The sequence below is a fragment of the Protobothrops mucrosquamatus genome, unplaced genomic scaffold, assembly GCF_001527695.2.
Source record: "Protobothrops mucrosquamatus isolate PMUCROS unplaced genomic scaffold, P.Mucros_1.0 scaffold470, whole genome shotgun sequence".
Taxonomy (NCBI): domain Eukaryota; kingdom Metazoa; phylum Chordata; class Lepidosauria; order Squamata; family Viperidae; genus Protobothrops; species Protobothrops mucrosquamatus.
Window position 1 is genome coordinate 165,226 of NW_015386791.1, and position 13,918 is coordinate 179,143.

At 36.7% G+C, this 13,918-nt stretch overlaps 1 protein-coding gene across 1 annotated transcript; it reads right to left on the minus strand.

Moving 5' to 3' along the window:
* Positions 1-1,844: 1,844 nt before the first annotated feature.
* LOC107288048 (membrane primary amine oxidase-like) lies at positions 1,845-10,130 on the minus strand. The gene is made up of 4 exons (XM_015816624.1): positions 8,558-10,130; positions 6,232-6,517; positions 2,786-2,915; positions 1,845-2,129 (listed from the first exon to the last, which is right to left on the minus strand). Exons 1-4 carry the CDS (start codon positions 10,128-10,130, stop codon positions 1,845-1,847), a joined length of 2,274 nt encoding a protein of 757 aa, XP_015672110.1.
* Between the last annotated feature and the right edge of the window lie 3,788 nt (positions 10,131-13,918).

Sequence of the window (13,918 nt, forward strand, 5' to 3'; positions counted from 1 at the left end):
TGCAGACATTTTCTCTAATCACAGGAATCAGTTTAGCCATTTCGGCAACTTCAGCCATCTTCACCAACCATTCCTCCATATCTTTCCATCTTGCACACTGAGTAATCTTGCTGCAGATGTCATGTACAAAAATGAAGTTCCGTGAATTTTTTCCAACTATTCCTCCAGAAAATTTCTAGCTTCAGTTGCACCTTAATATTTGAAATCCTTGAAATTAGGATTTGAATCCAAAAGTTTCTGAATGTTTTGCAAGACACCAAACCAGGTCCTTTTTATTGTTCACGTTTCCAATATAAATTCATACATTCTAGACAATTTCACTGATGACATTATTTTATAAAAAATCTCCTTAGAATTATAATTTACTATGTATATAATTTCAGTCCTTTTAACCCAACATTTCCCCATTGTTCACCTGTATATTATTATCAAGATTTTAGCCCATTCAATCATATGTTCTTTTTCTTATTCTACATTAGTTTCAAATTTTCAATAAAAGTTTATACATTTTTAACAATAGCATTTTCATCATTTACAGATAATTCCATTTCAAACTCAGTTTTACAATGTTCGGAAATATAAATTATTTTATCTACTTTAAATTTTTCTAATAATTGTACACAACAAAACCATTATCAAGCATATATTTCTGCCACCAGTTCTTCTCTTATTTTTACCTTACATTCACATTGAAAAAATTCCAATATTTCACAACTAGTCTTTTGGGTTTGATTATCATTTCTCATCCATAAAATGCTTTTTGTGTTGAAAATTTTTCAGGTGCAACCCAGATTTCTATCTATTCTGCATTCTCAGACTGGTATGCCCAACCCTATTCAAAATCTACATTAGTGTTAATTTTATGGTACGACAAGTATCCATGCAACCCAAATCCCAGGTTGTGTCCTTCTAACTCCAAAAGCCTTTTATTTCTCAGTAACATCCACTCTTTCATCAAAACCAAACAACCAGTTGCAAAATACAACTTTAAATCAGGTAAACCAATTTCTCGACTTTTCTTTACATCTTGTAACACTTTATATTTAACTTTTGTTTTTTTCCCCCCGTCATGCAAATTTAGACATATCTTTCTGCCATTATTTACATAGCACAGCAGTTGTCAAAACAGGAATTGTCTGAAACCAAAAAACAACACTTAGGCAATACATTCATCTTCATCACAGAATTTTCTCCCAGAAAAGAAAATTGTAGTTTCTCCCATCTTAACATATCCTTTTTAACTTGTGCACCAAAACATCTCTTGGAAAATTTCTTGTTCTTATAAATGTTGAATTTATTCTATACATTTTATTCATATTTACCTCTGTATCCTCCCCACCCATCTCCCAAAAAATTCCCAAGACATCAATTATTTCTTTTCTCTAATATCTTCTTCAGAAGGATATGGGATTATTTTAAGTCACAAAGATGACATCACCATGAATTTTATGACCTTTCTCTCCAAAGACACCCCTCTATTCTCCTCTAATTTAGGACCGTGGATCAGAAAGCTAATTTGCAATTCTAACATCAGTGTTTTAATATTGTAAAAGGAAGGGAGGATTATAGCCAATATATACCAACATATATTTTTCTCAATGTCTTCTGTCAAATCAAAAATGTCAATTGTGCATGCTTTCTTTCCTATAGCAAAGAAAAGTTCTACAACATTCTTCTTAATCCCCAGAGAATTCCATTCCATGATTTCCTGAAGACAGTGGACTAATAATCAGACAAAATAAATCCATTAATGATACAGATATAAGAAGAAAAAAACTATTAGCTACCTGTAACACACATTCATTCTTTGTTTACAATTTCTAATTCACCAAAAGTAGAAGACACTAGAAAGTTGTTATGTTTTGAAAACCCTCATAAGTGAAAAGGGGAAAAAGGGGCAAACATGAAGCTATTTTTGCCAGACACGCAAGTTGATTGACCTCACAGGAAAGGGGGTCCTGCAGGCTGTTGAAGTAAACACTGTCTGGAGAATACATGGAAGGGTCATCATCAAAATAATTGTATGGTCTCAAGAAGAAACCAACTACATTCCCAAGGGTTGCAGTGTTGGGTACATCCTCAGCATGTGGAATATGGAGAAAGCCAGCATTGATCCAGGCAACCAGATCCTATGAAAGGAAAAGGGACTATATTACTGTGCTATCTTAGGCAAAAGATCTGTTAAATAGAAAGGTGATAGAAGAATAGATCGAGAGAAACTAAGTAAGGTAGCAGATGATTTAGTAAAATCTGGGGGTAACCTGATATTATAATTTTTTGATTGCCTACTTGGAATTGAGGATGTGCAGAAACAAAAAACAATGAGTAGAAAATTATTAGCAAAGATCTTATATCCATTCGGCAAATATTTATAAGCCATAGTACTAAAAAGCCATTTTAAAAACCCAAATGCAAATGGCAACGCATAAATCCCATGCATACATGTTTGCCTTAATGTAGCTTTCAAGGTCACATTACCTTAGCTAACAAAAATGCAAACAGGAAAGCTGATCTTGATACAGAAGAATTTGTCCTCTGAACAAGTATCCTAAAGATCACCATGATTGTTTCTTTTTCCCCCAAAGAGAAAGTGCTGCTAAAACTCTTAGGAGCATTTGCCTACTTCCAGAGTAAGCTTCGGGTGACAGTCCAACAGGCTGCCTTCCTATTCTGATGTCTTCCAAATAAGTTTGACTTCAACTCCAATACATTCGGACAGCAATCAGATTGTGGGATAATAACCTGCAAGGTGCTTCAGTGCTAGGTGGGGTTCATCTTCACTTACCTGATTGACAATATTCTCATTGTTTATGAAGTCAGCAAAGGCCACCGGAGGGTCCCATGGGTCAGCCTGATTGTAGGGAGTGGTGCTGACAGGTTCATTTTCCTTCCTCTTTGTAACAGCCAGCTTATAACTAAAAGGCAAAACAAGAGGAGTTGCAGAGATTGAGGTTTATTAATTATTATTTCTCTTCTTAAGATCTTCAAAATTATTGTTCCAGGCATAGGTTTTGAAAGGCAATATAATGGCAGGATGCTATTCCATGACAGCCCAACTATAAAAATATAGAGATAATCGTTGTAACTCATTATTAAACTACAAATGAGTTCTGAATTGATTTTATGCTTGAGCTGCCATATATAATTCCATAGATGAATTATGCAGAACCACAAGACCTCTGTAGTGATCTCTGCCAACCTAGTAGGTGTGGTGGGTCTCCATCCTGGTAGACAGCCCATTTAATATATTGATATAATAATAATAATAATAATAATAATAATAATAATAATAATAATAATAATAATAATAATAATAATAATAATAGTAATAGTAATAGTAATAATAATAATAAAGTTGGAAGGAATCTTGGAGGTCATCTAGTCCAACCTCCTGCTCAGGCAGGAAACCCTATACCATTTCAGACAAATGGCTGTCCAGTCTCTTCTTAAATACTTCCAGAGTTGGAGCATTCACCGCTTCTGGAGGCAGGTTATTCCACTGGTTAATTGTTCTAACTGTCAAGAAGTTTCTCCTTAGTTCTAGGTTGCATCTCTCCTTGATTAGTTTCCATCCGTTGCTTCTTGTCCTGCCTTCAGGCCTTTGGAAAATAGCTTGACTCCTTCTTCTTTGTGGCAGCCCCTGAAATATTGGAACACTTCTATCATGTCCCCCCTCGTCCTTCTCTTCATTAAACTAGACATACCCAATTCCAGCAACCATTCCTTATATGTTTTAGCCTCCAGTCCCCTGATCATCTTTGTTGCTGTTCTCTGTATTCTTTCTAGAGTCTTTTTTTACATTGTGGTGACCAAAACTAGATGCAATATTCCAAGTGTGGCCTTACCAAGGCATTGTAAAGTGGTATTAATAATTCATGTGATTTTGATTTTATCCCTCTGTTAATGCAGCCTAGCACTGTGTTGGCTTTTTTGGCCACTGCAGCACACTGCTGGCTCATATTTAAGTGATTGTCCACTAGGACTCCAAGATCCCTGTCATAGTTACTACTATTGAGCAAGGTACCACCTATACCAGTGGTGGCGAACCTATGGCACATGAGCCAGAGGCGGCACTCAGAGCCCTCTCTGTGGACACGCAGCCCATAGCCCAAGCCCAACCTCCCCCCATGGCCCCCTCACCAGCAGCCCCTCTGGAGGAGAATCGCCCCCAAGCAGCCAAGGACATGGCAGCCGAGCAGTGGGGACAAGACATTGCACTTGTGCCCCGTCACGCACAGATGATGCTGCAGGGAGTGGGCAGAGGGTGTGGCTGCTGTGCCGCTGCTGGGCTGCCTGGGCAATCTGTGGAGGCAGTGGGTGGCCCTGTGGGTGGGGGGCAGGGTGGGGGTGGTTTGTGGGCACTCGGTCTCTAAAAGGTTCACCATCACTGAACTATACTATACCTGTACATTTGGTTTTTCTTGCCTAAATGTAGAACCTTACTTTTCCATCATTGAATTTCATTTTGTTAGATAGCGCCCAGTGTTCAAGTCTGTCCAGATCCTCCTGTATCTTAAGCCTATCTTCTGGAGTGTTGGCTATTCCTGCCAGCTTGGTGTCGTCAGTAAATTTGATGAGTTCCCCATCTATCCCCTCATCCAAATCATTAATGGAGATGTTGAAGAGCACTGGGCCCAGAACAGAGCCCTGGGGCACCCCACTACACACTTCCCTCCATGTAGATGCAGTTCCACTGAGGACCACACGCTGAGTAAGGCCAGTCAGCCAGCTACAAATCCATCTGGTGGTGATGCTGTCTAACCCACATTTTTCTATCTTATCAAGTAGTAGGTTGTGATCTACTTTATCAAANGGCATGATCTGTTTTTGACAAACCCATGTTGGCTTTTAGTAATGACTTTGTTTGTTTCTAGGTATTCGCTGATTCATTGTTTGATTATCTTTTCCAGAATCTTCCCAGGTATTGAGGTCAGGCTGATAGGTCTGTAGTTTCCTGGATCTATTTTTTCCCTTTTTTGAAGATGGGAACTACATTAGCTCTTTTCCAGTCCTCTGGTAGTTCCCCAGTGCTCCAGGATCTTTGAAAAATATAGTTCAGTGGTTCTGTGATCACATCTGCCAGTTCCTTGAGAACCTTGGGGTGTAATCCATCTGGTCCTGGTGATTTAAACCCGTCTAGGCTAGACAGGTGCTCACTTAAACCACATAGGAAATTAAACTTCAATTCAGTACCTCAAGTTTGGTCCAGAAGTACAAGAATACACCAATAGCCAGGTCTGCTGATTCCAGATATGGTTATAACTGGGTACACATTTACAATAATATGGCTCAGATTTCTTCAATATTCAACCAGAACAATTGGAAAGACACGCTGAAACCAGCAGTGTTTCTGAAGGGGACTTGTAGAGTGAGGGGTACAAATTTAAAATAATATGGCTGGGATTTCTTCAATACTCAACCAGACTAATTGGAAAGATGCACTGAAGGGGACTCATGGAGGGTATCACAAATATCAGATAAGGGAGAAAATTATTCATGGCTACCAATAGACAGCTATTTCTACTCTAGATATGATTATGGCTGATATGAACTGATATAAAAAAAGTATTTCAGGCCACAATTTTACCTTTAATTTATATTGTTTAGATTTGCTAAATGCCATTATCTCATTTTTTTCTATAAATTTAAAAATTATTTCCATACATCTTAAAACTGATCTGAGTCAGGATTTTGTTGTTTTTGGGGGACATGTTAGAGAAAAGGAAAGATTGTAAGACTCATTTTGCTCGATAGTATTAACCTCCAATAATCTACAGCATTTATCTTAGGTCAAGTTTAAGAATAGCTCTCAGATTGAGGACAGTTTCCCAAACATGAAACATTGTAACATGTAAAATATTTTAACTACTCTTCCAATTGTGATTACAGATCATAACCCAAACATACCATATTTGTCAAAGGAACTATTTCTGCCTATGTAATCCAATAATGAATTTTTGATCAGTAGTGAGGAATATGAGCTAAAAGAAATTCTGCAAGCTTGAATAGCACTTTTTTTCTTTATATTGTATGTTCCACAGTTAAGTCATGGAAATGGAACAGTTTTCCTTAGCAAATGTTTGAAATATTAATATTCTTTAAATAGATTTAAAGAAATCCATCTCTTTAAAATGAATAAATTTGAACGTTCCTCCTATCTTATTCAAGCTCCTGAAATCCAAAGACATGGATGAATCTATTTTACTTTGCCCTTAAAACTCAGTCACTTACCGACCCCAGCTGAAGCCTGGCTCCATTGGATCTGACTCTGGTAAATGGTCTCCAGAAAAGCTGACTATCTGGATCCGATAGCCTTGATCATGGCCCCACTTGTTTGTGCAATTGGATGAAAAATAAAGATATCTGGGCATGTCATCATGGAGATGGAACGCTGCCTTGTTCTCAGTGTCAAAAATTTCCTTCACCATCTTCATTTGATAGATCTTATGTTCTGGGCTCCAAGGGGCCTGTATGGTCTGAAAAGCCATGTCATTACCAACCAGGGTATTTTCCACACCTTAGAAAGAAAATAAGTAGAACAATTAGTACTTGAGTAGCTGTTGATAAATCAAAACATTCAAGTTGCATATTCAGATTCTTAAAATCAAAGTTGCTTCTAAGTTAATGTTTTGCTGATCCAGAGATGAAATTGTGATAAGAGTATGCATAATTAGTTTTTCAGGCTGCATATGAACAATGTGAATTAGTGTGGAAAAAAAACATTGCTATTTTAACAAAACAGCATTTCATTCATTAAATAAAACAATCTGAAAGTGACTTTAAAATGATACAACTGAATTAGAGATTTGGCATAAGTGAAATATTTCAGGTAACTGTTTACTAGAACAAACCATTCAGGGTGTATATCAATTCTCCTTTATTTATTGACTAATATGTAGCTGAAACAAGCTGAGAACCTGTCAGCTTCGCATATGTTTAATATGTATTTACCACTCAGGTAATAAAATCTATTTTCATCTGTGGAGATTCTCAGTCATCCAGGTCATGGAATATTGGAATATTTTTTTACTTGAGGAAGAGGAAGAAGACGTTACTCTTTTCATCCAAGAAGCTCCTTGGATGAGAAGCAAAATGTCTTCTTCAAATAAAAAATAGTCCAGTTGCCTTTTGAAAAAGCACATTTGAGACCATTTCTTTTCTCTTTTCTCAATCAAAACCCCATTTCCTGACAATGTTTTTGCTTATTAGCAAAGAAGGATTTTCTATATATTCATCTTCTCTACTACAGAAGGGACCTTCACTTAGGACTTACAGTTCAATTTTCACGTGTTTCCTGCATCAGCATACAAAAAAAACCCCACACCACCAATTTTCTGCAATAAAGTGGGTGCAGAGTAGGCAAAAAAGAAACTGGACAGCCATTTGTCCGAAATGGTATAGGGTTACCTGCCTGAGCAGAGGGTTGGACTTGATGACCTCCAAGGTCCCTTCCAACTTTATTACTATTATTATTAAATACAGTAAGAGCATCCACATTGCATTATTAGCAACATATTTTATGGGTTTATTGTCCAGAAAGCAGGAGCATTTAAAATGAGTCAGTGCTAAAAAAAAAATATGATAGAATGTATCTATGTAACAGAGAGAAATAGGTATAAATTGGATCTAACAAGTATTATGAAATAAAGTTTGTTTGGAAATATTACGTTTGTGCACAGTTCTACCTGGTGGCACAAATATGAATAATAAGTGACAGATTTCCATGAAATATTTTCGGGCCTTCAACTAAATCTAGAAATCAATTCAAGCTACCTAGAGAATCTCCTGATCTAGATGGCCACTGTTTAAGCCTCCTATACCTCAAGAAATTCATCCACCAATTTTCCTGATTACAAATTTCAATGGAGACTTTTAAAGACATAGTTCTCCATATCCATCCCTACTAACATTATGAGAGTTGAACAACAGAAAGAAATGAAGCTGAGGGAGCCCGAACCATGATGTCTGAACCTGAAGAAATGTCTTGTATGAGAAGTTAAATGTTTTCAGGGGGGAAAAAACTAAAAGTCCAGTTGCCTTTTGGAAAAGCATCTTTGGTAAACCATGATATGGATGATTGAGAATCTCTATAGACACTCCTTTATGATACTATTTTTAAATTTAAAATCTCAGAGGTGAGGGCGAAGAAATAATCTATTAAAGTTTTTTGGGGTTTTATTTACAGATTCGTCTTTAAGTGATAGTACAAATTTGTTGACATCTTCTTTGTCAGAATTACAAAAGTGCTGATTCTAAAGGCACATGTTCAAATACCCCCAATATATGGACATAATTACTCTGATGCCATTATATTTCTTATTATTATGACAGAACTTGAATTAAGATTGTCACAAGATAGTGAAATAAATATTCTTAATTAAAAAAAACTCTCTTCTCCTAAATTGAAGTTCAAGAATATACCCTGAGAATAATAACCATACTCTTCACTTTGTCTTCATTATAGTTCTGATAGTCATTTCAACAATTCTGAGAAAGCCAAATTGAGGCAAAAAAGCTTATAATTTCCATGCAAGTGACAAATATTTTTCCTACTTACCGCCAATATCCAAATCCACCTTGAAATGAATATTATGAGTATGAATTGTCCCCAGCAGCAATTCTTCCACTCTATTGCCAAAGTCTCTGGCATCCGCAAAATAAAAATCAGATAAAATGTACCCAGTGGCATGGACCCGAACACCAACTGCTCCATTTTGGTGGAAAATAAAATCCCAAACAAAGTTATAGTTGCCAGATGAAGTTATGGTCCGGAACACCAGATTTGAATCTGCCAAACCTCCATAAAAAGGAGACTGGATGCTTTCATAATGTCGTCGTATGGGTAACTCAGCATTCTGCTCAAAGATGCAGATAGCATTTTTACGGCTAACAGGTAATGAACTATCATAAAAAAAGTGAAAGTCCAAATAACTGGATAAATAAGGACAATCTAGACCCCGAGTGAGGGGAAAGATATAGGATCCGAGTCCAAAGCTGGAATCCATGTATCTGGACAACATGGAAGCAGGACTGTTGGAGCCATAGATAGAGCTTGCTTCTTGCAAACTTAACTCATAGATTATTCTCTCTCCATTAAACCTGACATCAAAGATACGTGGACCCCTGCTTGCATCAATTCCAAATGCAAAACTCCATCTCAGAAAAGTGACATGATTATTACGAATCGTATAGCGTGGTCCACGAGGTTCATACTGCAAAGGGCCTGGATCTTTTGGTGGCACCCTCTGCTTCAGTGATGAGTAACCCCCATCAAGAGGGGCTTCTTTAACCTTGTCTACTCTAACCTTTCCCATATTGAATTGTCTCTCAAGGTCTTCCATGTCTTCAAAATACTGTCCATTATAAAACACGTTTATTACCTTCCACTCAGAAACATCCAGGCTACTATGATCCACTTGGACCTCAAGCCCAATGGGATGCAAATAATAGCCAGTCACATTCTGGAAATGACTCACCCACATTTTACGATCTCCTGATTTCAGCCCTAATGGAAGTTGATAATTGTATTGAATATTGCTTCCATTGTAATTTAGAACCTTTTGCATAAAATTTGGAGCCTTAGGATATTCGTCCCTTAAGAAATCATTGATTTCATTAAACTCATTTGCTAAAACAAATCTTTGAAAATAAGGCAATTTCCCTCCATATTTTTGTACTGTGATATCTTGATGATAGGTTGGTTCTGGAAGTGTTCCCACCAGATATTCTGTCACATTGGGGTCCACCTGATTTCCAAAATGGATCACAGCCAGAGCTTCCCGTGCTGGCTGAGATCCTTGATGATCTAAGAATTGTAATACTTGTGCTTTGGGAGGGAGCTGCAAGGCGATCATATAAATGCAGTTGTCTGATGGCTTGGCTTGAGGTGTCTCTACCAGTGGCACTCCCAGGTTGGACTGTAAATACCTCTTTACTTGTATTATCTCTTCTGGAGTTAAATCTTGAAATACCTGGCTGCCATTATCTTGAGCACTTTCGCCTTCTCCCTTTTTCTGGGAAGAACTCTCACAATCTGTGGGTTTTTGTCCTCTACTACATAAAACCAAGACTAAGATGAAAATTATAGTGATGCATATTGCTATGATAGAATAAATCACTTTGGAATTCATTTTCCCAAACCTATAGACAAAAAAATAGAGAAAAGTTTGTTAAATTCTAAATTTTATGTTTTTAATCCTAAACACAAATAATAGGACACTTGTTGAAAATGTAAATTTCAAAGCTGTACATTCCTTGAATTTATAAAACATTCCAGAAATTGTGCAAAGATAGCAATGATATGGTTACATCTTCAATAAACTTACCATCTAAACACGATACTCCTGTGTTCATTAACTAAAACCAAGAACTCAGACTAAAACACTGCTTGGAAACTTCTAAACTTATTAGAACTTGAGACCAAGTCAATTATACACAGGCTAAAAGGGAGGAGATATTTTATGCAAATGTGTCTTTAAACTATAATCTTCTGTTTTGAGGAAATGCAATCTAGGCAGCTTCAGAAACCTTATTTGCCACCCTTTAATCATTTTTTAAGTTGTCAGCATCTAAGATAATTCTCCGAACTGAAATATGATTGGACTAAATGGTTCCTCCTTTATACAACAGCTAAATGTCTCTTCATCCAAGTATTTAACGAATAACATAAGTACCAGGACCAGACTCTCACTTTGATTGCCTCTTGACTTTTTTTTTAATGAACCTGGCATTTAAGTGCAGTTGTTTGGTTGGTATTTAATCTATTGTTAAAATTCTTTTTAATAAATATACAGTGCTAATTCAGTATGTTTTGAAAATTTGTACAGTTTGAAAACATTTTATGAAACATTTCTGGTTGCAATGGGTTTACAACTTTCAAAATTTGTTCTAGAGTAAATCATTTTACAATGTTGTTGGACTATGCAGCATTGCTACTACATGGAAAAGGAGGCCTCCAATCTGTTCACTACATTTCAAATATTTTTAGGGTTTATTATTCATTTTAAAATTATTCATTTTTGTAATCAGGACTAGAGTGATACACCAAAGAGAAAACATATTGTATCAATTTTCTCTGAGTATAAAGTAAATTTAATATTCTTCTTCCACTTATAAATTATGACTAGAAAAACTGTCAAATCCAGTCAAACATGTCAATATTCCCCCTTGTTTCAGCAGATCTGTTACTACCAAACAGCTTGTTGAAAATGCTGAAATTAATCAAGTGTAGAACAAATCCGAATGAATTATCTCTCCTCTTGAGGAAAATTCTTGGATCCTTTATGTTTATATAAATAACCCCTGAATAATGTAGCAAGATGGAGAAAGCTCAGATTATTATTTTCTTATATTTATTCCAAACATTCAGCAGGACTGTATGATCTCTTAAAGGTGGTTTATTTCTATTTTTTTTGTCAGTCCAGACATATCGAGAGATAAAGGACAGAAGCATAAGAGGAGATCATTCATTATGAAATCCATGTTAAAACTCTAGCATGATCATACAATCTAAAATTTGAGCCATGAAGTCATATCATTCTCTTGAGTTCTGAATTTTTTTCCCTACCAACAGTATTTATTTAATTTATATGCTATCTAGAGTGACTCTGGGCAGCTTGCAATGGCGTAAAATAATATTGTATAGATAAATAATTGTCTAACCTCAATCAAAAACCTGCAGCAATGCAGCACGTTGTAAGGTTTTCCTCTTAACCTCACTAATTTCCCTGCGCTACTCAGGAATTTTAAAGAGCCAAAGAAACTCCTGAGCTGAGGTTTCAGCAAGCAAATGACTTTTATTTTGATCAAAACAGAATCAGGTGTCCTCCCTTTTCGTGGCTGTTAAAGGGATGAAGGCACACAGAGAAAAGATTTCTTTCACTTTCAGAACAAAGAGGCTCAAGTCTCGGTACCAGGAGCAAAAAAACACAGAAAAACAAATTCCAGGGTGGTGACTCATACACATCAATCCAGGCTAGTTCACCTTCCCCCCTTCCTATTTCCTGGACCACGAATCTCACCTTGCTCCTTTCATGCCTCTGTATATTTAGCATGAGACATTTGCTTTTATGTAAATAATTTCCCAGTATAAGGCACCTACAAAGCTGCTTGCACATGAACAAAGTTATATATAAAATGATTACAAAATATCACTACTAATATCAATACTGCTAATATCAAGCTTAAGCATAATAAAATCATAAACATAATAAAATCCCTTCAACGTGATTCCAAGAGGCAAGCAGTTACTCCCTGTAACAGCCCTCACATTCAAGAAGTTCACCTCATATGTCTCTTTCATAAAAGTTGTCATGTAAGACTTCACTAATTACAAATTACCAATAAACAGTCTTTACTACCACTGCTGCTTACCTCTTCCCTTTATTTTGCATTTGAATTCGCTCCATTTGTCTTCTGGACAGCCTGAGTTGGCAAGAAGATGTGGAAGGGACTTTGTGATCAAAAGGAGGAATACCATGTCCAGTGCTGTGGTGCAGCCCAAATGGGACAACTAGCTTTGGCTTCTGCACTTTTCAAACACTTTTTTTGTATTTATTTGCTGGGTAGGAGAGGCTCTTGTCAACACTGCTAACATTGGATATTCTTGCTTTGACAACAGATGGAAATGCAGCTTTTAGAATTAGTTGATGCTGGGATGGGGAATAGGGATGAGAGTCCAGCTAGTCATAACAATAATAGCTCAGCCGTGGGAACCCAAGGACATTGGGCTCAGAGCTGATAGTGTTTTGGCAGGAGAGCTGGGGAGAAAGCCCATGCTTCAAGCTAATTGGGGAATGTGATTTATGACTGTGTATTGGAGGAGGGAATTATACTTCGTTACTTTGTATCCAGGAAAGGGGAATTTAGTTTTTTGGTTCAACTATGTAGTGCCGATACTTTGTTTCTCAAAAGGCAAACAATGCCTCGAAGTTCTTTTGAAAGGTTTCATCTGTCGGAACCATGACAGCTCTCTTCTTTTTTTTTTTTTTTTTTATAAACAAACTTTATTGATTTTTTTTCCCCCCCGAAATAAACAAACATACAATTATGGCATAAGTCAATAATACAATTAATAAAAAAAACAAACTAAAAAAAACCTCCCATTCTAAGATGCTCAGTAGCCTCACAGGAACACATTCCCTCTCTTCAACCTACTTCCCTTCTTCCTTCTACCTCCTTCCCTCCTCTCCACCTTCTCAACCACTCTACTCTACACATCCCCCCTCCTTCCCTCCTCTTCTTCCAAATGTGGTCCTGTAGGTCAATCGAGCCTCCATTCTTGTACTAAAAAACCTCCTATTCTAAAATGCTCAACAGCCTCACAGGACCACATTCCCTCTCTCCAACCTACTTCCCTCCTCCTTCTTTCTACCTCCTTCCCTCTTCCTCTCCCTCTCAACCACTCTACTCTACACATCCCCCTCCTTCCCTCCTCCTCTTCCAAATGTGTTCCTGGAGGTCAACCGAGCCTCCATTCTTATCTCCCTACCATTCTAGTATACCAAAATACATAAGAAATCCCTTTCTCCAACCCCCCCAGACTTCCCAGAACTGGTTACGGGATTAAACACTCATCTTCCTAAGTCTACATAAAACTACCCAATATAAACTAATCTAATATAAACATACTTTAACTCATTAAAAAAAAATCAAATATAAACTACAATAATCTATCTACATATAACCAATCCATCTTCACCAATCCCTTAATCTTAATTAAAAAAAAAGAAAAGAAAACTTTGCCTTCTCTTCAATTCTTAGCTTTCAATCACCAATTATATATCACCTTATCAATATATCATAACATTTTATAATAAACAATAATCCCTCTACCCCTTAATATACAATGCTATAATTTTCCATATATAAGTATTTTTTTTCAGAAATCCCTTATAATTCCACAACTCCACCATAATAA

What these genes read in the sequence shown, in the direction of transcription:
- LOC107288048 (XM_015816624.1), bottom strand. Translation starts at nt 10,130, where the DNA reads ATGAATTCCAAAGTGATTTATTCTATCATAGCAATATGCATCACTATA. An exon ending in CCAGGCTTCAGCTGGGGTCG is followed by an intron (nt 2,916 to 6,231) that starts GTAAGTGACTGA and finishes TTTGCCTTTTAG; the next exon opens with TTATAAGCTGGCTGTTACAA. An exon ending in ATGAGAATATTGTCAATCAG is followed by an intron (nt 2,130 to 2,785) that starts GTAAGTGAAGAT and finishes TTCCTTTCATAG; the next exon opens with GATCTGGTTGCCTGGATCAA.